Source organism: Amphibalanus amphitrite, unplaced genomic scaffold (assembly GCF_019059575.1).
Source record: "Amphibalanus amphitrite isolate SeventyFive unplaced genomic scaffold, NRLGWU_Aamphi_draft 000044F_arrow, whole genome shotgun sequence".
Lineage (NCBI taxonomy): Eukaryota > Metazoa > Arthropoda > Thecostraca > Balanomorpha > Balanidae > Amphibalanus > Amphibalanus amphitrite.
The window spans coordinates 1,239,109-1,262,845 of NW_024881540.1; the positions used below are offsets into that span (position 1 = coordinate 1,239,109).

General features: G+C 50.3%; 2 protein-coding genes across 6 annotated transcripts; one reads left to right on the top strand and one right to left on the bottom strand.

Moving 5' to 3' along the window:
- Nucleotides 1–307: 307 nt before the first annotated feature.
- Nucleotides 308–3,672, bottom strand: LOC122377447. Its single transcript, XM_043357482.1, has 4 exons — nt 3,192–3,672; nt 2,715–2,822; nt 2,235–2,416; nt 308–1,243 (listed from the first exon to the last, which is right to left on the bottom strand). The coding sequence occupies exons 1-4, from the start codon at nt 3,432–3,434 to the stop codon at nt 616–618; spliced, it is 1,161 nt and encodes a 386-aa protein (XP_043213417.1). The 5' UTR covers nt 3,435–3,672; the 3' UTR covers nt 308–615.
- Nucleotides 3,673–8,004: 4,332 nt separating this feature from the next.
- Nucleotides 8,005–21,011, top strand: LOC122377448 (1,4-alpha-glucan-branching enzyme-like). Of its 5 annotated transcripts, none has more exons than XM_043357485.1 (12): nt 8,005–8,015; nt 11,042–11,167; nt 11,466–11,742; nt 12,265–12,632; nt 14,538–14,869; nt 15,157–15,278; nt 15,557–15,766; nt 16,050–16,221; nt 16,586–16,770; nt 18,070–18,177; nt 18,606–18,746; nt 20,595–21,011. In XM_043357485.1, the coding sequence occupies exons 2-12, from the start codon at nt 11,064–11,066 to the stop codon at nt 20,640–20,642; spliced, it is 2,067 nt and encodes a 688-aa protein (XP_043213420.1). In that variant the 5' UTR covers nt 8,005–8,015; nt 11,042–11,063; the 3' UTR covers nt 20,643–21,011. The 5 variants fall into 5 exon arrangements, with proteins under 5 accessions (XP_043213420.1, XP_043213421.1, XP_043213422.1 ...); XM_043357486.1 differs by lacking the exon at nt 8,005–8,015 and adding an exon at nt 10,843–10,875; XM_043357487.1 differs by lacking the exon at nt 8,005–8,015 and adding an exon at nt 10,846–10,906.
- The last annotated feature ends 2,726 nt before the right edge of the window (nt 21,012–23,737 follow it).

Below are 23,737 nucleotides of genomic sequence, written 5' to 3' on the forward strand. Positions count from 1 at the left end.
CCCGAATTTAATGATCGGAGGATCAAACTATTGCAAACTATGTATGTTTTCGTACTGAATTAAAATATGAGCTAATGGCACACTTGTCAGTCATCCTATAACCAATACACAAAAGTTTGGCCGGCTGTCAACTTAAAAAAATCTTCCTCTGTCAACTCAGCACGCAGTCTCAAACATTTAGTTCGTTTACTCCTACCTGTTTCAAACCCATGCAATGTGCTACAATGATTGATATATTTTGTGATCTCAACGTCTTTTTTCTGATTTACCGCCTTTCTTCTTGTTCATATAAAGGTAAAGGCCAAAATCGATTGCGAAAAAGAGCTTATTATTAGCTAAAACAAAGATACTTCCTAGCACAATTATTAAAAACACAATATTATTGATGATTAATTCATGAACGGTCACCGAGATAGTAAAAAAGAATCGTCAATTTAGATTGAATAAAGCATGCACAATGCACGATTATGGGTAGCTGAACTGTCTAACCGGGACAAGACGCCTTAACCAAATACTAGCAAAGCTGACATTCACCGTCACACCACTCGCACCTATCAACAAATCTCCCTTGTCACGACATAATCCCGGGGACCGCGGCGGCCGGCCGCATTTCAGCTACTCGGTAGTAGCCAGCCAGTCGGTCGGGGCGGCAGCGGCGCCGGCCGGCGTACGGAACCCCCTCAGTGTCACCGGGATCTGACACCAGATCGGCTCCGGCTCCGGCTCCGGCTCCGGGCCGTCCTCCGACCCGGCTCCCGCCGCCCAGTCGCACGGAGCCGCGTAGGACAGCTCGCCTCCGGCCGATGAGCAGCCGCCAGACGAGGTCGAGCACGAGTCGCCCCGGGACAGGTCGGGCGACTCGGGCGGCCAGCGGCCGGCACCCACCTCTGTGCGGCGTCCCAGTCCGTTCACCGGCGGCGCGGGCGAGAGCGACGCGTCCAGTAGCGAGAGGCCCATCTCGGCGGCGAACTGGGCGCAGCAGGCCTGGAGGCGGCGCGGCGCCGCGCGGCCGCAGCACGGCGACACGGCCACCGGCGACACCGGCACACTCTCGGCCAGCGCGCGCGCGCCGTGCTGCAGACGGATGTGGATGACGGTGCCGCGGCGGAACGTCTGCGCGGGCCGCGGTACCAGCGGCGTGCCGCCGCCGCCGCCCGGCGCCGTGCGCAGCAGCACGTGCAGGTTAGTGGGCGCCAGCTGGCGAGAGGTGAGCTCCAGCAGCGGTGAGCACGTCACCAGTGTCCTGTCGGGGAAAACGATTATGGGTGCGTTCGGAGAGGCAGATTCCCGGGGAATATTCCACGCCGGCATGAAATTTCCGCCGAATGTGCCGTTCGGAGAGCGATTCCCGGGGAAAGTTCCGCGGAACGGACGCGGAAAGCGCGGAATCCAAAAAGCATCTCACGCGTCGTTCCCGTCAAGATGGCGGCGCCCATCGGTATGCTCGAGTGAGTATATTATTGAATATAAATGGATATTTCTTGCGTTTGTTTCCACCCTGATCAGTTTTATTGCAAATCCAACAATTGATAATGCTTACTCAGTTGTGTGATTGTCCTGTGAAGCAATGAAAACGATAATTTGAAGTGTTGTGTTGTGTGTGTTTGGGGCGGGGGGGGGGCACAGTACAGATGGGACTTTTTGAAAATAATTGTGATTTTTCTTAGTTGTTCTTTCTTCAAGAGCTTCATTCTTATTACATCTTGCCATAGATGTAGCGTTCCAAATAACCAAATAACCCAAATAACCCAAACAAAATCCCACGAACTCAACCTGGCGCAGTAGCGGCGATCCTTGAAATTGGCGGTATGGAATGTCCCTCTCCGAACGCAACACGGGGAATTTTCACGATGACGGGGAATATTCCGCGCTCTCCGAACGCACCCTATGTGTGTGGTAACTAGTGGCTCACAAATCTAGCGGGTCTCCTAACTATTTATAGGAAGTCTTGGTACGAGCCAGCAGACGATTACAATCTAGATGGGAGCAGCCCGGGATCAAGAAAGGTCGGAAACCGCACGAGATTCGCACCTCTACGAGGGAAGTTTTTGAAACATTCAATATGTAATAGGTATGCAACTTCAGGTCGGAGTTGCTAGGTAGTTCAAATTTGTTGCGTATTCGTTATGGCCCGAGAGAATGCTCGCGACTGCGGCCTGGGACTCTTTTGGAGATTTTATCGTCGTGTTATATCGCAATTGGTGAATAACGGGTAATTAGACGATTTTCCCCACCTAAAGAGTTGCCGAGCGCCCCTCTGGTGCTGCAGGCAGCGCGGATGTCTGTCGAACTGCGCCGCTATGGCCGGGAAATGCAGCACGTACACCTCCTTGGGGCTGACGGCCGAGCTGCCGAGCAGCAGCGCCACGCGGACTCCGTCCGGCCAGCTGCAGCTGTCCAGGGCGTCAGACAGTTGCTGCAACACACAGATGGCAGTGAGCTGATACAATATCACAAATAACTACCTACAGGCGATAACAACATCACCTGCAGCCAGGTATGCCTGGTTAGCTCCAAATGCATGTGGCACTGGCCTCAATAGCCTATAACTTAACTTTCTAGATGAGCCAACAAAACTGCATTATCTCAGTATCCTGGCTCATATGTAATTAATTTGAAAATGTGGAAGCCGGAAGCAATCAAGGCCACCTGAATCATTAAGACAAATTTCACATAGTTTAACTGGGAATGGTTGGAAAAGTCCCAGATCTTACCTGATCACACTCATCATATTTGGTTAGAAACATCTTTATCCTTTTTTGAAGTCTCTCATCTCTTTTCAGTCTTCTCCTGGCATGCCTTGCTTGCATAAGATTCTGGCGCTAAAAAAGACAACATGTTTAAGAGAATTCACTGGTGGAACATAACTCTTTGAGTTTCAGATTACACTAAAAGCAAGTTTTATAATCATTTGACAAAAAAGAGAAGTGACTAAAGTTGAGTGGTTACTACAGGATTAAGGGTTCAAAATTTCTTTGTATGATAAGGAACCCAAAACTGACTGATGAGAAGACATGAGAAGACCTGAAATTGTTTCTTGAAGGTAAAAGACAACCAGCAAGAAGGTACCAATTTGACCACAGCCCATTTCACCTCATTCAAAGTGGCCACATTCCTGATTCAACTCCTTACAATTACCACAAATCTATCAGTCCAATCACACTGAACATAAAAACAGCATGAATGCGTACCAACAGCTGCTGGTGACGCCGGACCCCTTTTGCATCACTACACCAATCTTCATCTTTCAGTTCATGAAGTAAATTCAAGTCAGGCTCCACTTCATTAGCTGCTCTCCCAGCATATTTTCTCAACGAATCAAACTGGAATGGTATCTGCCCTCTTTGGTAGAGAAGATATTTTATAAATGAGAAAATCAGATGCTTTGTACAGGCTCGAGTCAAAACACCATCAAGTTCAATGGACGTATCCATTTGCCAGAAGCAAGTGATGGCAACAAACTACACTAATTACACAACATAGCAAATAAAAACAAGTGGTCTTCGAGAATTCGGCACGTAGTCTTCCATCAAAAGTATAATACAAATAGGTATGTAATCAAAATCCAAAATGCGCGCTATTCAGGTTGAGGCTGAGGCTTGTTCACCGCGTTGTGTTCACGGCGTAAGCTACGAGACGGAGCGGCCAAATCTAGCGAAAAATGTAAGATGTCCTTAAATCGGGTGAGACTAAATGCTTACTTCGAAATCTAAGCTGCGTTGCGGCATTGGCGGTTATGTGCGGCGTGTATGCCGCATGATTAGTAAGCGGCGACCACTAAATTAAAAACTCAATAGCTTTGACCTGTTTTCAATGGATAACACTGCATACCAAAAATGTCCATCGCTCTCGTCATAGGATATTTAGATTTAAATAACTAACTTATCTACATCATTGTTTTGAACCAAATTAATACTCAGCCGCGAACGTATAAGGTATAACCCCTTGCCGTTTCGCTCCTGATCAAGCTAGAGCTTCGCGGAAAAAACGAGCGTGTTGCCCGTGACGAGAGAAAGCCGATGATACCCAATTTTAAGGTCCTAGGTCATCGGTTGACCTTCCAGGTCAGATCAATGACCCAAAAGGCGGGAAAATTGGGACCTGTTAGAACGTCGTAGTGTGGCTTCTATGGGGTTTTTCGGGGTGCTGATCACGAATATCATGCTAGTTTTGATCACAGATGATGTGTTCATTCATTTAGGCCAGGTCGGGTTAGGTCAGGTCAGGTCAACCAGTAGAGGTCCTGCCAGGTATTTGTAGTAGGTGTCAACCGCCTCTGACAGCCTCGTAACATGTTACGAAGGCACCAAAACTACTTTGTAAACGTTCATGTGGTTGCTTAATTCGAATTCAGCTCGAAAAAAAAACTGACCTAGAAACATGTCAAACTCGAAAAAGTGAACCGAGGTCAACAAAGGTCAATGACCTGACCTGACCTTCAGGTGACCTTGACACCCACCCTAATGCATGGGGGCAACATCATATCACATGTTTGAACGCTTGAAACCACGAAAAGACTGCAAACGCGCTGCTAATGCGAGCCGACATACGCTGAATCGCGGTTCCGGCCAAACATGGTCTCGAAAAGTAGGTCACAGGTCAAAAGTCATTTGGGTCAGGGTCATGAAATTTTCAGGATGGGTGTTAAATTGATCAATGCGAGGGTACTGAAAGTTTCGTCGCGATCAGCCGCTTTTTAAGCGAGTTATTCGCGAAAAACCTTAGGGGGGTTGCATCAACCCCCCCCCCTGTGCGGGCGAGGTCATGTTTTGATAGCAAGACTGAAACAGACTTTTTTGGGTAGCCAGGAAATCGCATGCCAGAGCCTATTCAAATTCTTTTATCGGCCTTTATATGCACCAGTCGCATACAGGTACGGGATTTAGCATACGATTTCCAGACAATCGAAAGACTGTTTGGAGCCAACAAAGGAAGGAATGAGTGAGTTAAGTTGAAAGTATTAATTTGGCTCAAAATGATGATGTAGATAACCTAGTTATTTAAAGCTAAATATCTTATGACGAGAGCGGTTGGCATTTTTGGTATGCAGTGTTATTCATTGAGAACCGGTCGGAGCGTTTGAGTCTTTAATTTAGTGGTCGCCGCTTACTAATCATGCGGCATACACGCCGCACATAACCGCCAATGCCGCAACGCAGCTTAGATTTCGAAGTAAGCATTTAGTCCCACCCCTTAAATCGACCAAGACTTTGCAAAAACTCTAAAAAAATCCGCTGATAAGGTAGGTTGCATTTTTTAGCGAGCATTTTCATGTCTGTCATTTACGTTTGTGGTTTGTAGCAAATACGAATGTCATTTGAGCGGTACGCTCATGTCATTCTCAATTCTCATTGAGCTTGTATTTGCTTGTTTAAATCTTGATGGGTGGTTAAAAAAAAATTCAATTTAATTGTTGGTAGGGTTACTTTGGACTATTGGGATGTTCTACATATCATGAAGATATCAGATCAGACATCAATAAATTGATTGAAATGTACATGCTGAGGTCGTAGCTAGGAACACTTAAAATGACAGATGAATAGTAGATGTATTTCCATAGATATGCAGACATATCTATGTGTATTTCTGACCTAGTGAGTTTTTTCTAGAAAGTCTCAAGTTTTCCCCTTTACATTTGGCCGCCTTGAAATAGCAAAAACAGTTGAATAGGTTGTTTGTAACTCTTGCGTTGTAATCGTCTAAATTATATTTTACACCTTCCTTCGCCCTCGCCTAGTGCAAGGCCATCTATAGAAGGTACAGTCACTCCCCCGCCGACCAATCAGAGACAGATCCTGAGTGACGTCACCCCTGATGCTCGAAAGGGGTGCTCCATTCCTTTACAACGTAAAAATGACTAACTTCATTTGAAGATTGTTGGTGACACTCTACACACATCGCTCAACCATTGATGTCATTGGAAAGTCCAACTAATTTTCTAGCGATAAAAAAGAGCAGCAATATGCTAAGAAATGGCCGGTTTTGAAGATATAGACGATTTAAAAACCCTCTGCAGTTGCAGGAAAGCAACGTAAAAACGCATCGAGCTTATATTTTTACTATGAATAAATCATTTTTCATTAAGTTTTTAGATATGGTATCGATTTATTCAACAACTTTATTACAATATTTTTATTACTTGGAACTTTATTTCAAAATAATATTTTCAAAAATGGCAACTGTTGGCAAGAAGCCATTGACCTCTATAATACCTAGACGGCCCACTCACTACATTTACCCTTTCCCAAAACGGCAGCGCCGCAAGTGGTCAGAGATTCTGTGGGAGGGGGAGGGGGGATTTCGCCCATCCCTCCTGTTTTTCGCCAATAACTCGCGCCGCAAACATAACATTAATGTGAAATTTTGGCTACCTGGCCAGAATTGAATTGCGGATCTTCTCGTGCAAGAAATAAGAAAATTGGCTCACAAATTTTCTAGTAATAGCGGTGTAAAGTCAAACATCCTGCCGCCGCCGCGGTGCGGCGGCGCGTCGGCCGGCGTCAGCCGTTACGCGCCGCCTGAATTGTAGACTGTGCCGGGGCGGGACGGTTCCGTCTTTACATCGCGCTCCTTACCGCTGATTATATTCGATTCGTGTCAAATTTTGTGTGAAGACTAAGAAATGTACAGGCAATCTTATGGTCAAAGAATTTTAAAAAACGGCCGGTAAAAATTTCAGTTATGAGAGTGTAAACACAAAATTGTGATTGCTGCGTTTCCCACGTCGGCCGATCCCGCTTCGGCCAGCGACATCTTACCCTTAGCAGGCTTCTAACTGCCATATTTATTGTTGGATTTACTAGAAAATTCATCATACATTCTCACAAATGTATGTTCTTTCGTATAGTGAAAGAAGAAAGAAAATCGGCCGGTAACTTTTTGAGTTATCGGCGTGTAAACGCAAAAAAGTCGCTCATATTTGACCACATTTGACCTCATTTTACCTTGAAGATATTGACCTAGGGTCATGAAATTCACATACAACAGAGTTCCCTAGGGCCCCCACCTACCTTCCAAATTTCGTCTTTCTAGCTCCAGTGGGAGCTGAGATCTTAGGGGGCGACTCCCCGCCCCCCCCCCCTCCACTGGGCGTAGGTAGTGCTTGCAACCCAGTTCCACTGCGCGTGTTAACCCGCGCTGGGCCGGGGGGGGGGGGTGTTTGAACACCTCTCTGCGGTTTTCCGCAGATATCTCAAAAGGTCATGACCTGAGGTCAACTCTGAGGATATGTTGGCCTAAGAGCGTTTAAAGAGCTATATCCAATGCGCTTTTTCGCGGCGCTGTAGCTCTATCGGTTCCCGCTCCGAGTTAGACGTTGGCAGTTTCCAAAATGTTGAAATAAGCAACATTTTTCTTTTGGTGACCTCTGGTGACCTGACCTTTGACCTGACCCAAAAAAAATGAAAAGGTCCTTGAGTTGTGAAGGTGCGCACTGCGCATGTTTCGGACTTGTACCTCACCTCGGGACTTGACCTTTTGGGCTAGGGGGTCAAAAGTCGCACACAAGACGTGCTATTTAATTGTGCGCATGCATGCCAGGTTCGCCATGGGATGCATGCCGCCGTTTTCAAGATATTCGCGGAAGTCAAGTAGGTGGGGAGGCAGATTCCGCCGCCCCTCCGGTGTTGCTCCGGTGCGCCTTATCACCATTGTAACCGTCATGCTGAAAAAAACGAGCCTGATGTCATATGAGAAAAGCATGATTTCGTTTAAGAAAAGTGTTAAATGTACCACGAACACGATATTTTCCGCTTAAATCGCATTTAGAAAAGTGCCACCCAGCATCGCCGACTGTGGCGGTCGGGAACTTCTGACCACTTCCAGGTGGCGCTAGTGAGCCTCCATGCGGGAACGACTCGGCGCTGGTGGCGCCGCGCGAGTGGGCCGTCTAGGTACTAATAGAGGTCAATGCAAGAAGCTTTGAAGCGATTGTGGCGCGCCGCGCCATTATTGTCCTGAGGCCCCCATATGATGTCATCAAAAGTGGAGTGACATGGGCCTGGCCTAGTGCGTAGGTAGGTGCCCGCCAAGGCTATATAAACCAGGTAGAACGCTCCGGGAAAAAAGTTGGAAACAATAAATTAGTTGCGGCATTCCCTGATGACGCGAATGTGGGTCAGCGGCCGGCGGCCGGCCGCCGCTAACACTGTATGAGGAGGGATGCGCGGAACTTTTGCTTGTTGGTGATTGCGCTAGGCAGTTAAATGGTAATGTTAGGATATGTTTCGAAAGTAAATTGAACGACGCTTCGAATGCCGTCAATGAATTTGCGATCCGACGACTATTTGTTTAGTTAGAGCCGGCGAACTTTTACCTTCTGACCGCGCGCGGAGGCGATATAGTGCCACACTGGCGGTTTTTACGATAGCTCAAAATTCTTTTGAGATAAAGAGATGAAATTTGACATGTCCTATCTTTTGATCAAGCTGGATCTTATGGTACAAGTCGCATATTAAAGGTAGGTCAGGTTGTTGACCTATGTTGTCGCTCGTGAGCCTCTGCTTAGTCCAAAAACAACGCAATTTCTGAACACTCAGTGCCAAGAAATCCTTCACAGAAAGATGGCACTTGGCAGAAAGAAGAGTTGTCGGTTTCTTACCGTTCGTATGTGTCGTGTTTTCACAAGAGTTTAGTAAGGTCAGGTCCGTCACGTGACCTCCCCTCATAACTCAATAGGTTTACTATCATAGAAGCGTTTATCAATCGCCGGAAATCTTAGCCAATCCCACTGGACACTGGATCCATACCCACATGGGGCCCTCCTGACTGGCCACTCCCTCTGAAATCCACAATAACATTGGGCTGCGGCCACGGTTATGTATTAATGCTTTTCACTAACAGAAATACAACTTCAACCAGCACAGTGCACGCCGCCACAACAGTCTGACCCACGTCCCTGATATCGACTAGCTCCCGGCCGGATGCACATACGCGGAGCCAATCAGTCCGAATGTGACCTGCAGCTTACAATTGCTGTGTCGCATGGCGCATGGCACAGGACGATTCCTAGCAGCTGTCGGCTGGAGTGGAGAAACAGCACGTTGCGACACACCGCGCCGGCGACAGAGCTCAGCAGGGCTGGTTGGAGGCTGGAGCCGGAGGTAAGGGCGGACACAGGCACAGACATTGCAGGACAAATAACAGGATGTCAGTTAGGGATATAACTCAAGACGAATGGTTCAAGACGGACTGAAATAATACACATTTTGCTCACTTGGATACCAACTTCAAACTTGACGTTTATGTATAGCACCATGGAAACAATGGGCACACAGGAAAGAAACAAAAGATGAGGGTTTTTTAACTCAAGGAAGTAAAACAGCCCGAAGTGCAGACAAGCACATACTTTTGGTAATAGCTATCAGCTGTCCTACTCCTCTTCTCCCTTCATCAACTACTGGACACATTTGAAGCATCATATATAGCACCAATGTCCATAACCAAAGCTTGCAAGTAGTTTTAACTTCTATGAAGCCAAGGGAAATGTGCCTACATCATGCATGTAAACTCAAAATTACACATGCATGACAAAGGAAGCTTATGTAAAGAAAATAGTTGACAAAAGCATCTCATGGTTAAAATTATTCAAAACTGCACACAGGGCAAACATAAAAAGCAGCAAGTGTACTGTTCTGTTATGCTTAGAAATAATCCAAAACAAAATACAATCTTTTCATGTTTGAACTGGTTTTTCTTCTATGCCCCTTCATCCATATATCTTGACTACAGATGGGCTGTTACTGTAGGCTGATGAAGTGACACTTGATTGCCTTTGTGCGAGTTTCAGTTGCAGCCTCCTTGGTACTGCACTGGAAAGCAGATTGAATTGAATGCCTCTGAAAGATAGGAATACAGGCAGGGTTAGCTGTAGTAGTGTCAATGATAATAGACATGACATTTTTGTCCTTTGACATACATTTGTTGAAGTACAAAAAGGTACAAAATAAATTGGTTTGTTTCAAGACACGCACACTGCACAAAGCCGCACAGGCATTACACAGGCATATGAAATTGGTACACATAAAATTTGATGATTAAAAAGGTCAAAACTTGCAATAAAAATTGAAGTAAAAGCTACAATTACAATCATTTGATTTAAAATGACTTGACATAAGTCACAAGATGCAATTCTGTTATGCTTTCATTATCCTCTACATATCAACCAGCTTGATACCAGGCTGTGCAATAGTGTGTACATAACCCCATGTTGCCATTTTATTAGAGCAAGTGGGGTTACAACAACAATGCTAATGTCAAACCCACATCTGCAACCCGTACTGCAGTTTCAATTACCTTACAATCACACCTTCTGGCAGTTTGATAGGCAGAATGGTCATTACTACTTTCCCCTCATATTCAACACATATTCCCTTTATACAGATACAGTTTAGACCTGGTTATGGCAAGCACTTTCGAGAAAAGACATGATTAAAGTCCAAGACAAAGGTCGAGAGAAACAACACCAACATAAAACACCGACTATGTAGCACTAATACTGTCAAATTCATAAAAATATATACATGAGTCGATCAGAAATTCACTGTATATTTCGAAAATGGTATCAAATGCCACTCAAATACCCCCATTCGCATGCACGAAGCAATAAAACACTGACCTTCAATTCCGCGTGCCATTCTCCATAGGCCACTGTGTATTAAATAACGCGTTCACTGATAGCAAAAAATGAGACCCACATATGACGCGTTTGCTACCAGCCAATCAGCGCTCGAGTTACCGAGCGCTGATTGGTGGAGAGGGCCGTCGTCAGCAGCTAATTACACGTTGTTTTCCTTGAACATGTGCGTGAGCGCTGATGCTGCTCACGGGCTGTTGCCATTTTTCGTAATGCTGAAGGCACGGGAGCGAACCCCCCTGGTGCCCGCCTAGCAGATTATTAGTGAATCGTGTATTTTTATATACCTACATTGCATATTACAATTATTTGACTGAGGGTGTGTTTCTGCAAGCTACAAGCTACTGATGACTGTTTTGCCATGCTACTAAGTACTAACCCACGGGTTCCCACCTCACCTGTTTGCAGAAAAGGATCCAGAGAAAAAGACATGTCACAAGACAGAGGAGATGATGTTATGAGTCCACCTCAGCTGAATATTCTACTTGAGCGTGATCCATATCTGAAACCCTTTGAAAAGGAAATAAGGAGGAGGTGAGCATACGATATTGGCTGATGTATGGTTATTTGCATAGGCGGCGGAATGGGGAGGGCACCAGGGCATTGGCCCCCCTTTGATTTTGGCATTTTAACATTAGCCCTATGGGCGTTGCATGGAAAGAATGGGACCAAAAGTTGGCAGTGCCCCCTTAGTTGAAGGTGTTCCGCCACTACTGGTTATTTGCATGCAACATGACCACCCGTGCTAATGTAACTAAGTGTGTTAGGTGCGCTGTTTGACAGGCATGGCTGTGAGGCCAGTCTGACAAATCACTGACACATTTATTGGCAGATATGGTGAGTTCACCAAGCTCCTGCACAGCATCAATGAACATGAGGGTGGCCTGGACCACTTCAGTCGTGGCTACGAGCGGTTTGGCTTGCATGTGCAGCCAGACGGCTCCATCAGCTGCCTTGAGTGGTGTCCAGCTGCCGAGGCTCTTTACCTGAAGGGCGAGTTCAACAACTGGCAGCTGGCTGAGTTCCAGCGGCAGCCGTTCGGCAAGTGGCAGCTGATTCTGCCAGGGCGCGCCGGCCAGCCACCCATCTCCCACCTGTCACAGGTCAAGGTAGGTGTTGGGGTCACTGCTGGAAGGTTGGTGTAGCACTGGGCCTGATGCCGGCACTGCTCTGAAGCAGCCTACATTGCTGCTGGGACTGTTATATCTCTTCTTACAAATCAAATAATAGTGAGGTTTTATGAATATGCTCATTTTTCATTTATTTGCAAAAATCGCGACCCAATTCAATTTCGTTGTTATTTCTCTTCAGGCGGCGTAGATTGATCGAAAGGCTTGTTGATTGGCGTTGCCTCCTCGGAACTACCAATATGCTTGTTGATATCCTAGTTCGGTATCCGGTGTCATTCCCGCACCGATAACCGGTGTCCGTCGGTCTGTGCCCGCTGGCGGCTTGCCATGTGTTCGTGTCATTGTCCGGGTCATTTATCGTGTGTGTCCAGGTCCGGCTGAAGATATGTGTCCGTGTCTTTGAGTCATAACCGTGTCCGGTGAATTATCCGTCCCCGGGCCTCTGACGGTCCGGTTCAGTGTCGTGATCTCTGACGCTCCTCGTTTCGTCGTCGCCGCCAGCTGGTAGTGAAGACCAAGGACGGTCAGTTCGTGGACCGTCTCTCCCCGTGGGCCACCTACGTCAAGCCGCCGCCCACCAAGGACCAGGGCATCGCCTACAACCAGCACTTCTGGAACCCGCCGGCCAGCGAGCGGTACCAGTTCAAGCACTGCCGGCCGCGCCGCCCGGCCAGCCTCCGCATCTACGAGTGCCACGTGGGCATCGCCACGCCCGAGGGCCGGGTCGGACAGTACGGCGAGTTTGCCCGCGACGTGCTGCCGCGCATCGCCAAGCTCGGCTACAACGCCATCCAGCTGATGGCCATCATGGAGCACGTCTACTACGCCAGCTTCGGCTACCAGGTCACCAGCTTCTTCGCCGCATCCAGGTGGGTGGGCTGGATGGGGAGGTCTGTAGGACACATGACTGAGGAGGAATTATGGCCAGAGCGGCAGCACTAAGCGCACTAGGCTGCAAATGGCTTAACTGAACACATGTGTGGCCAGATGGGACCAGATACACGTCCAGACGGATCACTATCCCGGATTGACATGATAGTGGAGTACGCCAGCCGCACGTACTTAGGTTCTGATCAGATAGACGTACGCAAAGTGGACGTAAAGTGGGAAGGAAGTTGCTCGGACGCACTGATACCTGGGCCCTGTTTCACCGGTGATAGCAGCACGCTGCTATTCCATTTCGCGAGCTGACGTCACACTTCTGGTAGTTTTGGAGGAATAGACTTCTTGACGTCTCCATGGAAACGCAATTTGACACGTGTAATAGCAGCGTGCTGCTATCGCCAGTGAAACAGTGCCCTGCCCTGACCAGCTGAGCGTAGGCCGTAGGGTTGAGACTTGAGAGGGCCGCCGGTAGCAATTGCCACCGATCGGATGGGTTACTCAGCGCCACTTTAACTCCGCCCGACTGCCACCGGCCCGTAATACGGTCACTGGCCGCCGAAAGGGACTATATATTTTTAGCCACTAGTCTGCAGTGAATGCTGGAGTGCTGGAAAGGTTGCTGGCTACCGAAGGGCACAGACCTCATCAGGGCGCCTGAGGTGTGGCCGGTTCTGCCTTCTCTAGTTTCCCGGCTGGATGGATGAGCCCAGCTCACTCTGTGATGTGGGCGTCAGTTTCCGAAATTTATTGGTAGAGTACGGGCCTTCCAGGTCTATATAAAACAACATCCCTGTTCTGTAATAGTGTTCTCAGACACCCTCGAGTCGTCGCCGCCGAACTCACTGTTCCTATCCATCAATAGGTCGGTGGAGCGAGCCAATGGATGATGTTGAGTCAGTACTGCCATAGATTCATTAATTCCCCACTGACCTCTGCGCCTGAATATAAACACGCCGATGAGCCAGCACTTCAAACGCCCCTGGCCGTTTCCATAGGCCGGGGATAAACAGTAAGGAGGCCGGTCGGTGGGCGGCACCCGGGTCGGAGTCTCTCGGAGAATGGCGCGACTTTTGGCACCCTGGCCTTCCTCGGTACCGCTGTACAAACATTATTGAGTACCACACTGTACTTTCTATAGCGTAATACGCTAGTACAGTAACGTTGTATCATTGTCCATGATACCGTGTTTCACACGGCCCACCCTTTGACATCATTGCTCACACGGCTGATCCCTCGTTACCATGGCGATTTGTTGGCACCATGCGGGGCACGCCGGCGTCGCGTGCGGTGGCCGCCGTCACGCAGTGGGCGGCTGATTTCGACCGCCACGTGGTGCGCCCGGTCCGGCCTCCGATGCGCCCGTAATGTAAACATTCCAACGGCTTGGAAAAAGAGCCGGTAGGTGCTCCCAGGTAGCGTTACGTCAGCGTGACTCGTACCCGAGATGTTTAGTGACGGGGTATGATGGTATTTCTATTAAACAGCCAGGATTAGAACATCGTAGTTCGTACGGCTGATGCAACCACCTGCTATTTTCGTTAATACTTGGGAAAACGAGTGGAGCCAAATCGGATTTACTTCCTCTACATGTTTTTTACACCCATTTGGTGGAAATGTCGTGTAATCGAATCTCAGGGTCCATGCAAAACATAGATTGGAGACGTCGATTTGCGTTTATGTAAAAGAAGTGCAAGCATTGATACTGCTCCGTCGTAGATTTATACATCGGGTTTAGTTCGTCTTACGTGGGGTCTTCCACAGCCGTAACGAGCTCTGAGCGGACATTGGTTCCCTTTCTCGGCCAAAACGATATAGCTGTATTTCAGCACCTCTATTTTGCTTAACAAGACACTAGTGAGCTGTAACCGCTACCTCTCCCCCATTTTCAGCCGGTACGGCACTCCCGAGGAGCTGAAGCAGCTGATTGACGCGGCTCACGCGCTGGGCATCTACGTTCTCCTCGACGTGGTGCACTCTCACGCCTCCAAGAACGTGTTGGATGGCCTGAACGAGTTCGACGGCACGGACAGCTGCTACTTCCACGGCGGCGCGCGCGGCGTGCACTCGCTCTGGGACTCGCGTCTGTTCAACTACAGTAGCTGGGAGGTGCTGCGCTTCCTGCTCTCCAACCTGCGCTGGTACATGGAGGAGTACCAGTTCGACGGCTTCCGCTTCGACGGCGTCACCTCCATGCTCTACCACAGCCGCGGCATCGCGCAGGGTGAGAGAGGGATGGGCAGTCGTGGTGGGAGTGGCGGTTGAATGGCTGTGTGGTCGGCAATCTGACCGAAACAGGGCGAAACGTAAACGCGGTGGGTTGTGGGGCCTGCGTGGGGTACTTACAAGCTACTTGTAGCACTATTTTTCATAGAGCCTAGACGGTGTGCATTTGTAGTACCGCTGTGTTGCCACGTATCGGTAAACTACTACGACACTGTATTTTCGAGCCGCTCTGCGGGAGCCACTCGTTCTAACTGGTCTAACCCGTCGTCGTCGTTCTGTCTCCAGGCTTCAGTGGCGACTACAGCGAGTACTTTGGCCTGGGCACTGACACCGAGTCGCTGGTGTACCTGATGCTGGCCAATCACATGACGCACACACTGTACCCGGAGTCCACCACCGTCGCTGAGGTACGTAGGTCCTGACCGCCCACATCCGGGCTAGAGAGTATGTTCTCCGTCAGCGCCCATATGGAAACGATCGGTTTTCCGTTCAGTTACCGTTCAGTCGAATGGCGTCGTGCTGGTACCGACCTGTGGGATTATGCATTCAACACGTCGCTACGGTGTCATGTACGTTACCGACCTGTCTTTAGCTCCTTGTAACTAGTTTGTCTCTGTTTCCTGTAACCAATCTGTCTCTCTGATTCTCCATAACTAATCCTTATCCGTCTACTCCCTGCACACAGGATGTGTCGGGCATGCCGGCGCTCTGCTGTCCAGTCGAGATGGGCGGCACCGGTTTCGACTACCGGCTGGGCATGGCCATCCCGGACAAGTGGATCGAGATGCTGAAGGAGTACTCGGACGAAAATTGGAACATCGGCAATCTCGTGCACACGCTCACCAACCGGCGCTGGTTGGAGAAGACGATCGCCTACGCCGAGTCGCACGACCAGGTGGGAGCTCGCAGCGGGAATGGGGGACATATCGAGTCGGAGGTATCCATTCTACAGGGGCTGGCTCATCGTTACAATACCTGTGCAATGTGTATTGGGGAGCGGGGGAGGGGGGGGGGGTTAAGTGTGAACGTCTTTTCATTTATTTGACTTGTAGGACATGACTCGTATTGGCGATGTATGACTCATAAGTAGGCGATTCTCGCCTCAAATGCCTAGGACTAGCTGTCATTGATCGGTTATCTACGTCGTTGACCGCCCGAACGTTCCCACTGCGCCACAGGCTCTGGTCGGCGACAAGACGATAGCGTTCTGGCTGATGGACAAGGAGATGTACACGCACATGTCGACGCTGAGCCCTCCCAGCCTGGTGATCGATCGCGGGATCCAGCTGCACAAGATGATCCGGCTGCTGACGCACTCGCTGGGCGGAGAGGCCTACCTCAACTTCAGCGGTCAGTGGGTTTCCATGGCCGCCGTAGTAATGTTCGTCTGGTTATCAGTGCTGTTTCGTGACCACCATCCCTGTACTGTGGCCAGTTGGTCGACTGGTCAGCCTCTTGCCACTGGTTCTCAATGGCATCGTGGTATCATAAGCAGGCTTTTGTCTTTACATGACTGTTTATTTTACAGTCTCAGTCTCGTCGGGTACTTTACAGATTATAGATAAGTCAACTAATTTAACCCCTGTACCTCCCATGTCGTAGGTAAAAGAGCAGGGAACAGAGCTCGCCGGTCTGTTTAACCCCCCCCCCCCCGGTAGTCTCATAACAAGCTTACTTGGCGTGACTCTCCTACCCTCACCTCCCTCTTCAACAGGCAACGAGTTCGGTCACCCAGAGTGGCTCGACTTCCCCCGGATCGGCAACAACGACTCGTATCACTACGCGCGGCGGCAGTACAACCTGGTGGACGACCAGCTGCTGCGCTACCGCATGCTCAACGACTTTGACGCGGCCATGAACCACCTGGAGGAGAAGTACGGCTGGCTCCACTCCGATCCGGTGAGCGGGCGACGGCGGGATAGCGGGAGACTCAAACACTGTCGGGTCTCAAAGGCTCAACCTGTCGGGCTTGATTAATATGGGCTATACTCGAAACTTTATACTATTTTTCATGTGTATAGTTCGGCAATACATTATTTATTATGAGACCGAAGTTCCTTATATCTATGATCTAATCAACATTGTTGATGGACCAATGAAGATTGGTGATGAATCAATAACACCGCTGTGCTGACTGGATCCGAACTTACTAGTGATGTCAATTTCAGAAAACATATGTCCAATGTCCGTCCAATGTCCAATACTTACGTCGACTGTCCGTCCAAAAATGTCCAAGCCAGCCATTTGTCCAAAGATGTCCGACATCTACGCAGTAGTTTACACTCAACACCGTTATTTAATTTGGTTTTAATGTATCTTTACCAGCTCAAAAGTGGTATTCATGTCGAAAGCTGAGCTTTCTAATAGCCAATCAATGTTAAACACGATTACTTTATGAAAATGTTGAGATGTAGCAAGCGATTGTCCAAAGTTGTCCAAAGCCTGCTGTCATTGTCCAACCGAATTCCGAATTGGACATTGGACAAAATCGGAATTCCGAAGATTCAAGTTCCGATTGACACCACTAGAACTTACCCTGCCCGTGTCTGACCTCTTCCTGTCCCCACAGCCCTAACCTGGTCCCCTGTCCTCTGTCCTTCCCGTCCTCACAGCCCTAACCTGGTCCCCATATCCTCTCTCCTTCCCGTCCTCACAGCCGGCCTAACCTGGTCCCCATATCCTCTCTCCTTCCCGTCCGTGTCCGCAGTTCTCCACGGGTCGTGTGACGGACCCAACCGACCTCCACTGGCCCGTCTACGCCCAGGTGAGCCCGCCGGTCTCCGCGGCGGCGCCAGGTGCATTACATCCTCACCGACTGTTACCCGGTGTAGCCAGGCATCAATATGGCCCGCGTACGAGTAGCTGAAGCTCATCCCTGCTGGTGCCTGAATATCCTGAAAAGTTGAATATTCGTCCTCGTTTATCCCACTTTCATTTTGCCTGCAGATATTACCAGGCATGTTATCCTTTTTCGACGCTTTGGTCGTCTTCGGATCAGATAGCTCAACCAACTAAATGCCATGGTTGCAGAGGATAACTCCACTGTCCAGCAGACGTCGTGTCCTAGTCATTGTCTGACATCTTTCCCTGTCCAGGCATTCTTTAATATCCGTACACCAGCCCTCTCTGCTTACATCAATCCCTCCGTTTCCTTACGCCTATATCACCACCACTGACATCCACCGCGTGTTTTGGTAGGCGTACGTCAGCTGCAAACACGAGGATGACAAGGTGATCGTGCACGACCGTGCCGGCCTCGTGTTCGCCTTCAACTTCCACGCGAGCAAGTCCTTCACTGGATACAAGGTGGGTGCTGAGCCGCGGGCGGATTTGGTCAGTCGGGGCTGGAACGCCGTGACACGTGTGAAACGGTACTGACTGAACTTCGTGTATTGGAGTGTAGGAGACTGGAATCAGGTAAAGGAAATATTGTGCACAATATGAAGGCCGCTGGAATACGTCCAAACGATGCAGACTGGCCGGCTGCGTGCAGTGGGGCGGTGTGGTCTGTCTAAAACGGTACATGCTGAGCACTCTGAGCAGTATAGGATCCATCCGCTATGCCATGCGCTTTGTTTCCTGCTATGAGTGGCCAGTGGGGACCGGTTGGTCTGACGCTCCCCCCCCCCTCTCCACAGGTTGATGTGAACCAATCTGCCCCCCCCCCTCTCCCTCCCCCAGGTTGGTGTGGACTAGTCTGACTGCCCCTCCCCCCCCCCCCTCCCTCCTTACAGGTGGGAGTGGACCAGCCCGGCTGCTACCGCGTCGTGCTCGACACGGACCGGGAAGAGTTTGGCGGACACAACCGGGTCGACCCCGAGACCAAGTACCACACCATGAACGAAGGATTCAACGGACGCCGCTACTCGATGCTTGTAAGTACCACCCGGGATTAGGGGCGATCGTTCACGGGACAGGCTGGCGAGTGAAGGGTGACCGGTGTTTTTGACGTGATGTTTTTACGCTTTTACGTTTTTACCGATGTTTTTTTACGCGGTCTGGCTAATCGCTCACAGTATTTTAGCTGATGAGGGGCCCAGCGCTGTGAGCAAGGGACAATGAGGAGAGGAGAAGCTCCAGTGGGGCCTGCTGACCACGGTACAGGTCGTCTGAGATGAAAATAATGACTAAAAACAAACTAATGCTAGCTCAAGAATTACGTTAAAACTGCATTGCACGTAGTTTTTTAACTTTAAGTTGGATAGTGTATCACCCTGTCTGCCCGATGTCCCTTTTCCTGGTTTCATTGTCAATTATCGCAAATTATGTGCACATTATGTGCAACATAATTATATATATATATATATATATATATATATATATATATATATATATATATATATATATATATATATATATATATATATATATATATATATATATATATATATATATATATATATATATATATATATATATATATATATATATATATGTTGCGGGCCAAGTGCGAAGGCTAGTCCATTCGCGAATTCGCGTTTGCGAATGGACTAGTCCATGTGCGTTATTGCAGTTGGCCTAGGCCGTTTGCGAATGGACGGGCGTTTATGCTCCCAGTCCAAGTGCGAAGTCAGGCCAAGTGCGAAATATCCAGCAAAGTGACGTCAACTTGGCAAGTCAACTTGGCATGTGCAAAGTCCCGTGTGAAATGATGCGTGCAAAGTATTGGTAACTCAACCGGAAAATGCTTACACAGTCATGCTGAGGTCGCCTCTTCTTTACCTCACCCCACCCTTGCGTTCACCCCTTGGAAACATTGTCTGACGATGAATTTCATGAGCCTTGCAATGTAATGGTGAAGTGAAACAAACTCAACTCAAGAACACACCGATCCAGTGCGACTTATTTATTATTGCAGGCCACCCCTTTATGACATCTACTGATGCATGTCACTCCGCATGGTCTCCGCACACCACGCGACTCTCCGCTGTTCGAAGGTCACGGGGATATTTGACCTCCCCAGATCCAGATCGGTGGCCGAAGCCTGGCCAGCGGCAACACGTTGCTATAATTTCCGCGTTGTGCAGGGTTCAGCGGAAAGTCGCATCCCGAATGGACTAGGTGTGTGGAGACCTTAACCCAGAGTTGCGCCAGCTCGCAGATCTGCTCCGGAGAACAAACTAAACATATAGACGCAGTGGCGTCGCCACGGATTTTCGACTAGGGGATCTGGTCGGACGGTCAGTCAAAGTAATCCCCACCAAATACTGAAAACTCCTGGGATTTAGACAATTTTATTTTGGGAATGCACCAAAATCGTTTTTAAAATATTTTATTTTATTCTTGATCGATTTTCGTGGCCAAAAGCGTGTGTGTGTGTGGGGGGGGGGGCGTCGGACCGGCATATTTTCAAGAATGTGTGTGTGTGTGGGGGGGGGTCCGGACCCCTCCGACCCCCCCCCCCCCCCCGTCGGCGACGCCCCTGCATCGACCAGCGGTGGCCCATTCATTCGGAATCGTACCCCAATCCGAGGATCCATGCTTCCGGCGTCTAAGTGCAACGCCACAAACCCGTCCGTTCGCAAACGGCCTAGGCCATTCGCGAATGGCCGGCCATTCGCAAACGGACTAGTCCGTTTGCAAACGGACCGCCATTCGCAAACGGCCTAGTCCATTCGCGAATGGACTAGTTCGTTCGCAAACGGACTAGCCTTCGCACTTGGCCCGTTTACATATATATTATGTGCAAATTATCGCTTGTCTGACCGATACCCCTCCCGCAGGTATACCTGCCGAGCCGGGCGGCGCTGGTGTACGCCCGCTGTGACTGAGACTGCCCGACCCCTGTCCGCCGGAGGCGGCGCCAGTAGAACGGTGTGCAATACGAGCGCCCTGCCCGCCACGAGCTGTGTGAATGTGCCTGGCCGGCCGGCCGGGCGGCGACCCGGGCCGGCACAGCCGACCGACTGTGAACGAGCTATGCTGGCCATCAAATGGCTGTGGAGCGGCGCACGCGTCAGTAGAGGCTATTGCTGTTTTATATTTTGTATGCCTATTGGTTTCAGATCTGAAAATGTTGTTAACACGTTATGATTTAGAAGTTTTTGGTTATGTAGATTTTTAACTGTCTTCTCAGGACGTGTTGCTGATACTCTGCCTGCTTAGGGAGCCATATATACGAATAAATTGCTGGGCAATTATTACGAGTTTGTTCAAACGAGATTATATGGGCATAATAGCGTTTATTAGAGGGATGTCCGACGGGGCATGATGCGACTTACGAGTGATCAGTTTGATTGGTTCTGAATTCCTTCGATTGGCACGGAATGTCTTTGATAGGGTCGGGATCCGACCGCTCGCTACAAGCGTTTTTCCTCTGTGACGTGTTTCCTTATCGCTCTTCAACTCAAGTTGCCGGCTTAGTTTGTTCTATTTATGGTTTAGCCATCAGGGCACCGAATCGATGACTGATTCAGTTTGCATCTATCCTTGCACCTATCCTGAGAAGTTGGTGCACCTGATGTTGATCGGTTATTTCGGGAATCGGTTGTTCACTGCTTGCGGGGCTTTGGGATGGATTCTGCCGTCGCTCACAACGGGTTACACTGCTCCAAAAGGGTCACAGAGCGCACTTCCCTCACAACACTTCCTCCTTCCCTACCCGAATCCCTTGGTCGCGGCTACCGAAACCTGAGAGTGGAGTTTTGGGTTGTCTGTGTGGATCCGGCGAGTAAAGTTTGTGACTTGTGACTTTTTAGTTGAAGCTCTGACGGCGTGTAGTTTTTTTAGCCGAACAATCAACGAATGAACTATCGTAGTTTGTGAGCTGAATTACTGCCGTGGCTTATAGTTTTAGTATGAGTGAAGACAGAGTGGGTCTGTGTATTTTCAAGTACTGCCGGTCGGCGTCCGCTGCGATAGAGGACGGCGTCGTCGCTCGATCGGAAGGTACTGTCTGTCATGACGAGCTCTGATAGGCGTCCGACACAATGGTAGCTCATAGAACTGCTATCGGCGGCGGCCCCGCCCGTGCCGGCTCCTCTCCGATAGGGAGGCCGCTGCTGTGATAGCGACACACGGCGGCGCCGGACGACACACAGTGTCTGTCGAGTGGCCGTCACTGCTGACGGCTGGCCTCAGCGGTCGGCGAGTCCCAGAGGAAGGCTCGGATAGTGTGTGCTGTGGTGACTGAGTTGTGAATGTTGCCGGAGTGGTTGAAAGTGTGGAGTGTTTGGTAGTCGGACGGAGTGTGATTTTATCGGTGGATGTGGAACAGAACGTGCAGTAAACAGAATGGCTTTATAGGGGAGTGTAAAACAGAAGTGGTGCCTTGTCTGCCGGCAAAGGCTCCTGCGCTGGTGGGTGGCTTGATTGATCTCAGCGCGGAGGAGCGTGTTTCGGCCTGGGACGGACTGGTCTGAGACTGGTGCCCGGACCGTCAGTAATGGAGCGCCCGGCAGGACCACGGCCCGCCGGTACGGCCCGCGTGCAGGCCGTGCCGCGCGGGGCGGACTCACCGTGCGGTCTGCCGTTCAGTGGACTGAGTCTGGCCTCGGCGGGTCGGCCGGGCCACCAGCCGGCCACCCTGCCCGTCACTGAGCCGCTGCGGCCGCCGGCGCCGGGCTGGGCCCCGCCGCCGCCGCCGGACCACCACCGCGGCGTGGTGCGCTTCGTGTCCTCCCTGGACAAGCTGCAGCCGAGCGGGCGGGCCGCGCTGGCCGCGCCGCTGCCCCGTCATGTGTCGTTCCCCTCGTACCCGGAGCCGGTGGCCGAGCTCTCACGCCCGGATGGACACGTGCTGACGTCGCCGCAGCCGTACGAGCCTCCCCGGCCGCCAGGCGGCGGCGCCGTGCCGCAGCTGCGCGTCACAGAGGACGCTGGCATCGCGCCGAGGCGGCTTTCCTCTGGACCCTCCTACCAGCAGCCGACCTTCTCCTCGCTGCAGAAGATTCGAAATCCAACCGAACAGCAGCTGGAGACCGCCGACTGGTTGTTGCACAGGCGAGGGTCCGGGCTGACCGACTCGAGTCGGCGTAACTCGGCCATCGGAGACTCGAGTCGACGCAGCTCCGCCATGGGAGACTCGAGTCGACGCGGTTCAACTATGGGTGACTCGAGTCGGCGCAGCTCCGGACTTGACTCGAGTCGCCGTGGCTCTGCTATGGACTGGAGCCGACGTGAGACGGGCGGCCGCGGCGTCGGTCTGCTGTCGAGCCAGCGGAGCACCGTCGAGCCCGCCGTGGACGTCACCAACTGTTACGCCAGCGGCCGGAGGCCCAGCCGTCCCGGCCTGCGGGCCAAGGTAGCGCGCAGCGACTTCGGCTCGGCCGACCAGCGAGCGGCTGCCGAGGGAAGGACAGCGGCGCCAGCCGCTCCCAGCTCCGGCACGGACGGTGAGTGACAGCCTGACAGGCCGCACACAGCCACATTGGGATTGACCTTGGCCTTGGCCCTGATACTACCGACTACCGAGCACCGACAGCACCTCCACGGCCCGGCCTGGTCTCGAGGAGCCCTTACCACTCCATACGTGTCCCTGGGCAGCTACCCGATTCTCTCACTTCATCATGTTACGGCGAATGACATCAGCCGTCTTATAAAGAGAACGAAAGGACGAGGGGGTCGGGCGAGCAGGCTTAGCACAAGGCTCAGACAACTGTATATCTTACCTATTTGAGGCTCGTGGGCATGGCGAAAGACCAAAACGACGCTGTAAAAAAACTTATTGAACGAAATATGTTTCAATAGACGAAACTTCCGTCAAAAGCACATTAGCTATCAGATTTGCGCCTTCCTCCCCTGACGTTGAATTATTAAAAAGTACGGTCCGAGATAGCGGGAAGTCGAATTTCCCGGCTATCGAGGTTATAGGCACGATGCTTTCTGATCTAACAGAGGATGTCACACCTCGTGAGCTACAAAGGCT

What these genes read in the sequence shown, in the direction of transcription:
- LOC122377448 (XM_043357483.1), top strand. Translation starts at nt 10,995, where the DNA reads ATGCTACTAAGTACTAACCCACGGGTTCCCACCTCACCTGTTTGCAGA. An exon ending in CAGCCGCGGCATCGCGCAGG is followed by an intron (nt 14,870 to 15,156) that starts GTGAGAGAGGGA and finishes TTCTGTCTCCAG; the next exon opens with GCTTCAGTGGCGACTACAGC. An exon ending in GACGCCGCTACTCGATGCTT is followed by an intron (nt 18,747 to 20,594) that starts GTAAGTACCACC and finishes CCCCTCCCGCAG; the next exon opens with GTATACCTGCCGAGCCGGGC.
- LOC122377447 (XM_043357482.1), bottom strand. Translation starts at nt 3,434, where the DNA reads ATGGATACGTCCATTGAACTTGATGGTGTTTTGACTCGAGCCTGTACA. An exon ending in GGCGTCACCAGCAGCTGTTG is followed by an intron (nt 2,823 to 3,191) that starts GTACGCATTCAT and finishes TGTCTTTTTTAG; the next exon opens with CGCCAGAATCTTATGCAAGC. An exon ending in AATATGATGAGTGTGATCAG is followed by an intron (nt 2,417 to 2,714) that starts GTAAGATCTGGG and finishes TGTGTGTTGCAG; the next exon opens with CAACTGTCTGACGCCCTGGA.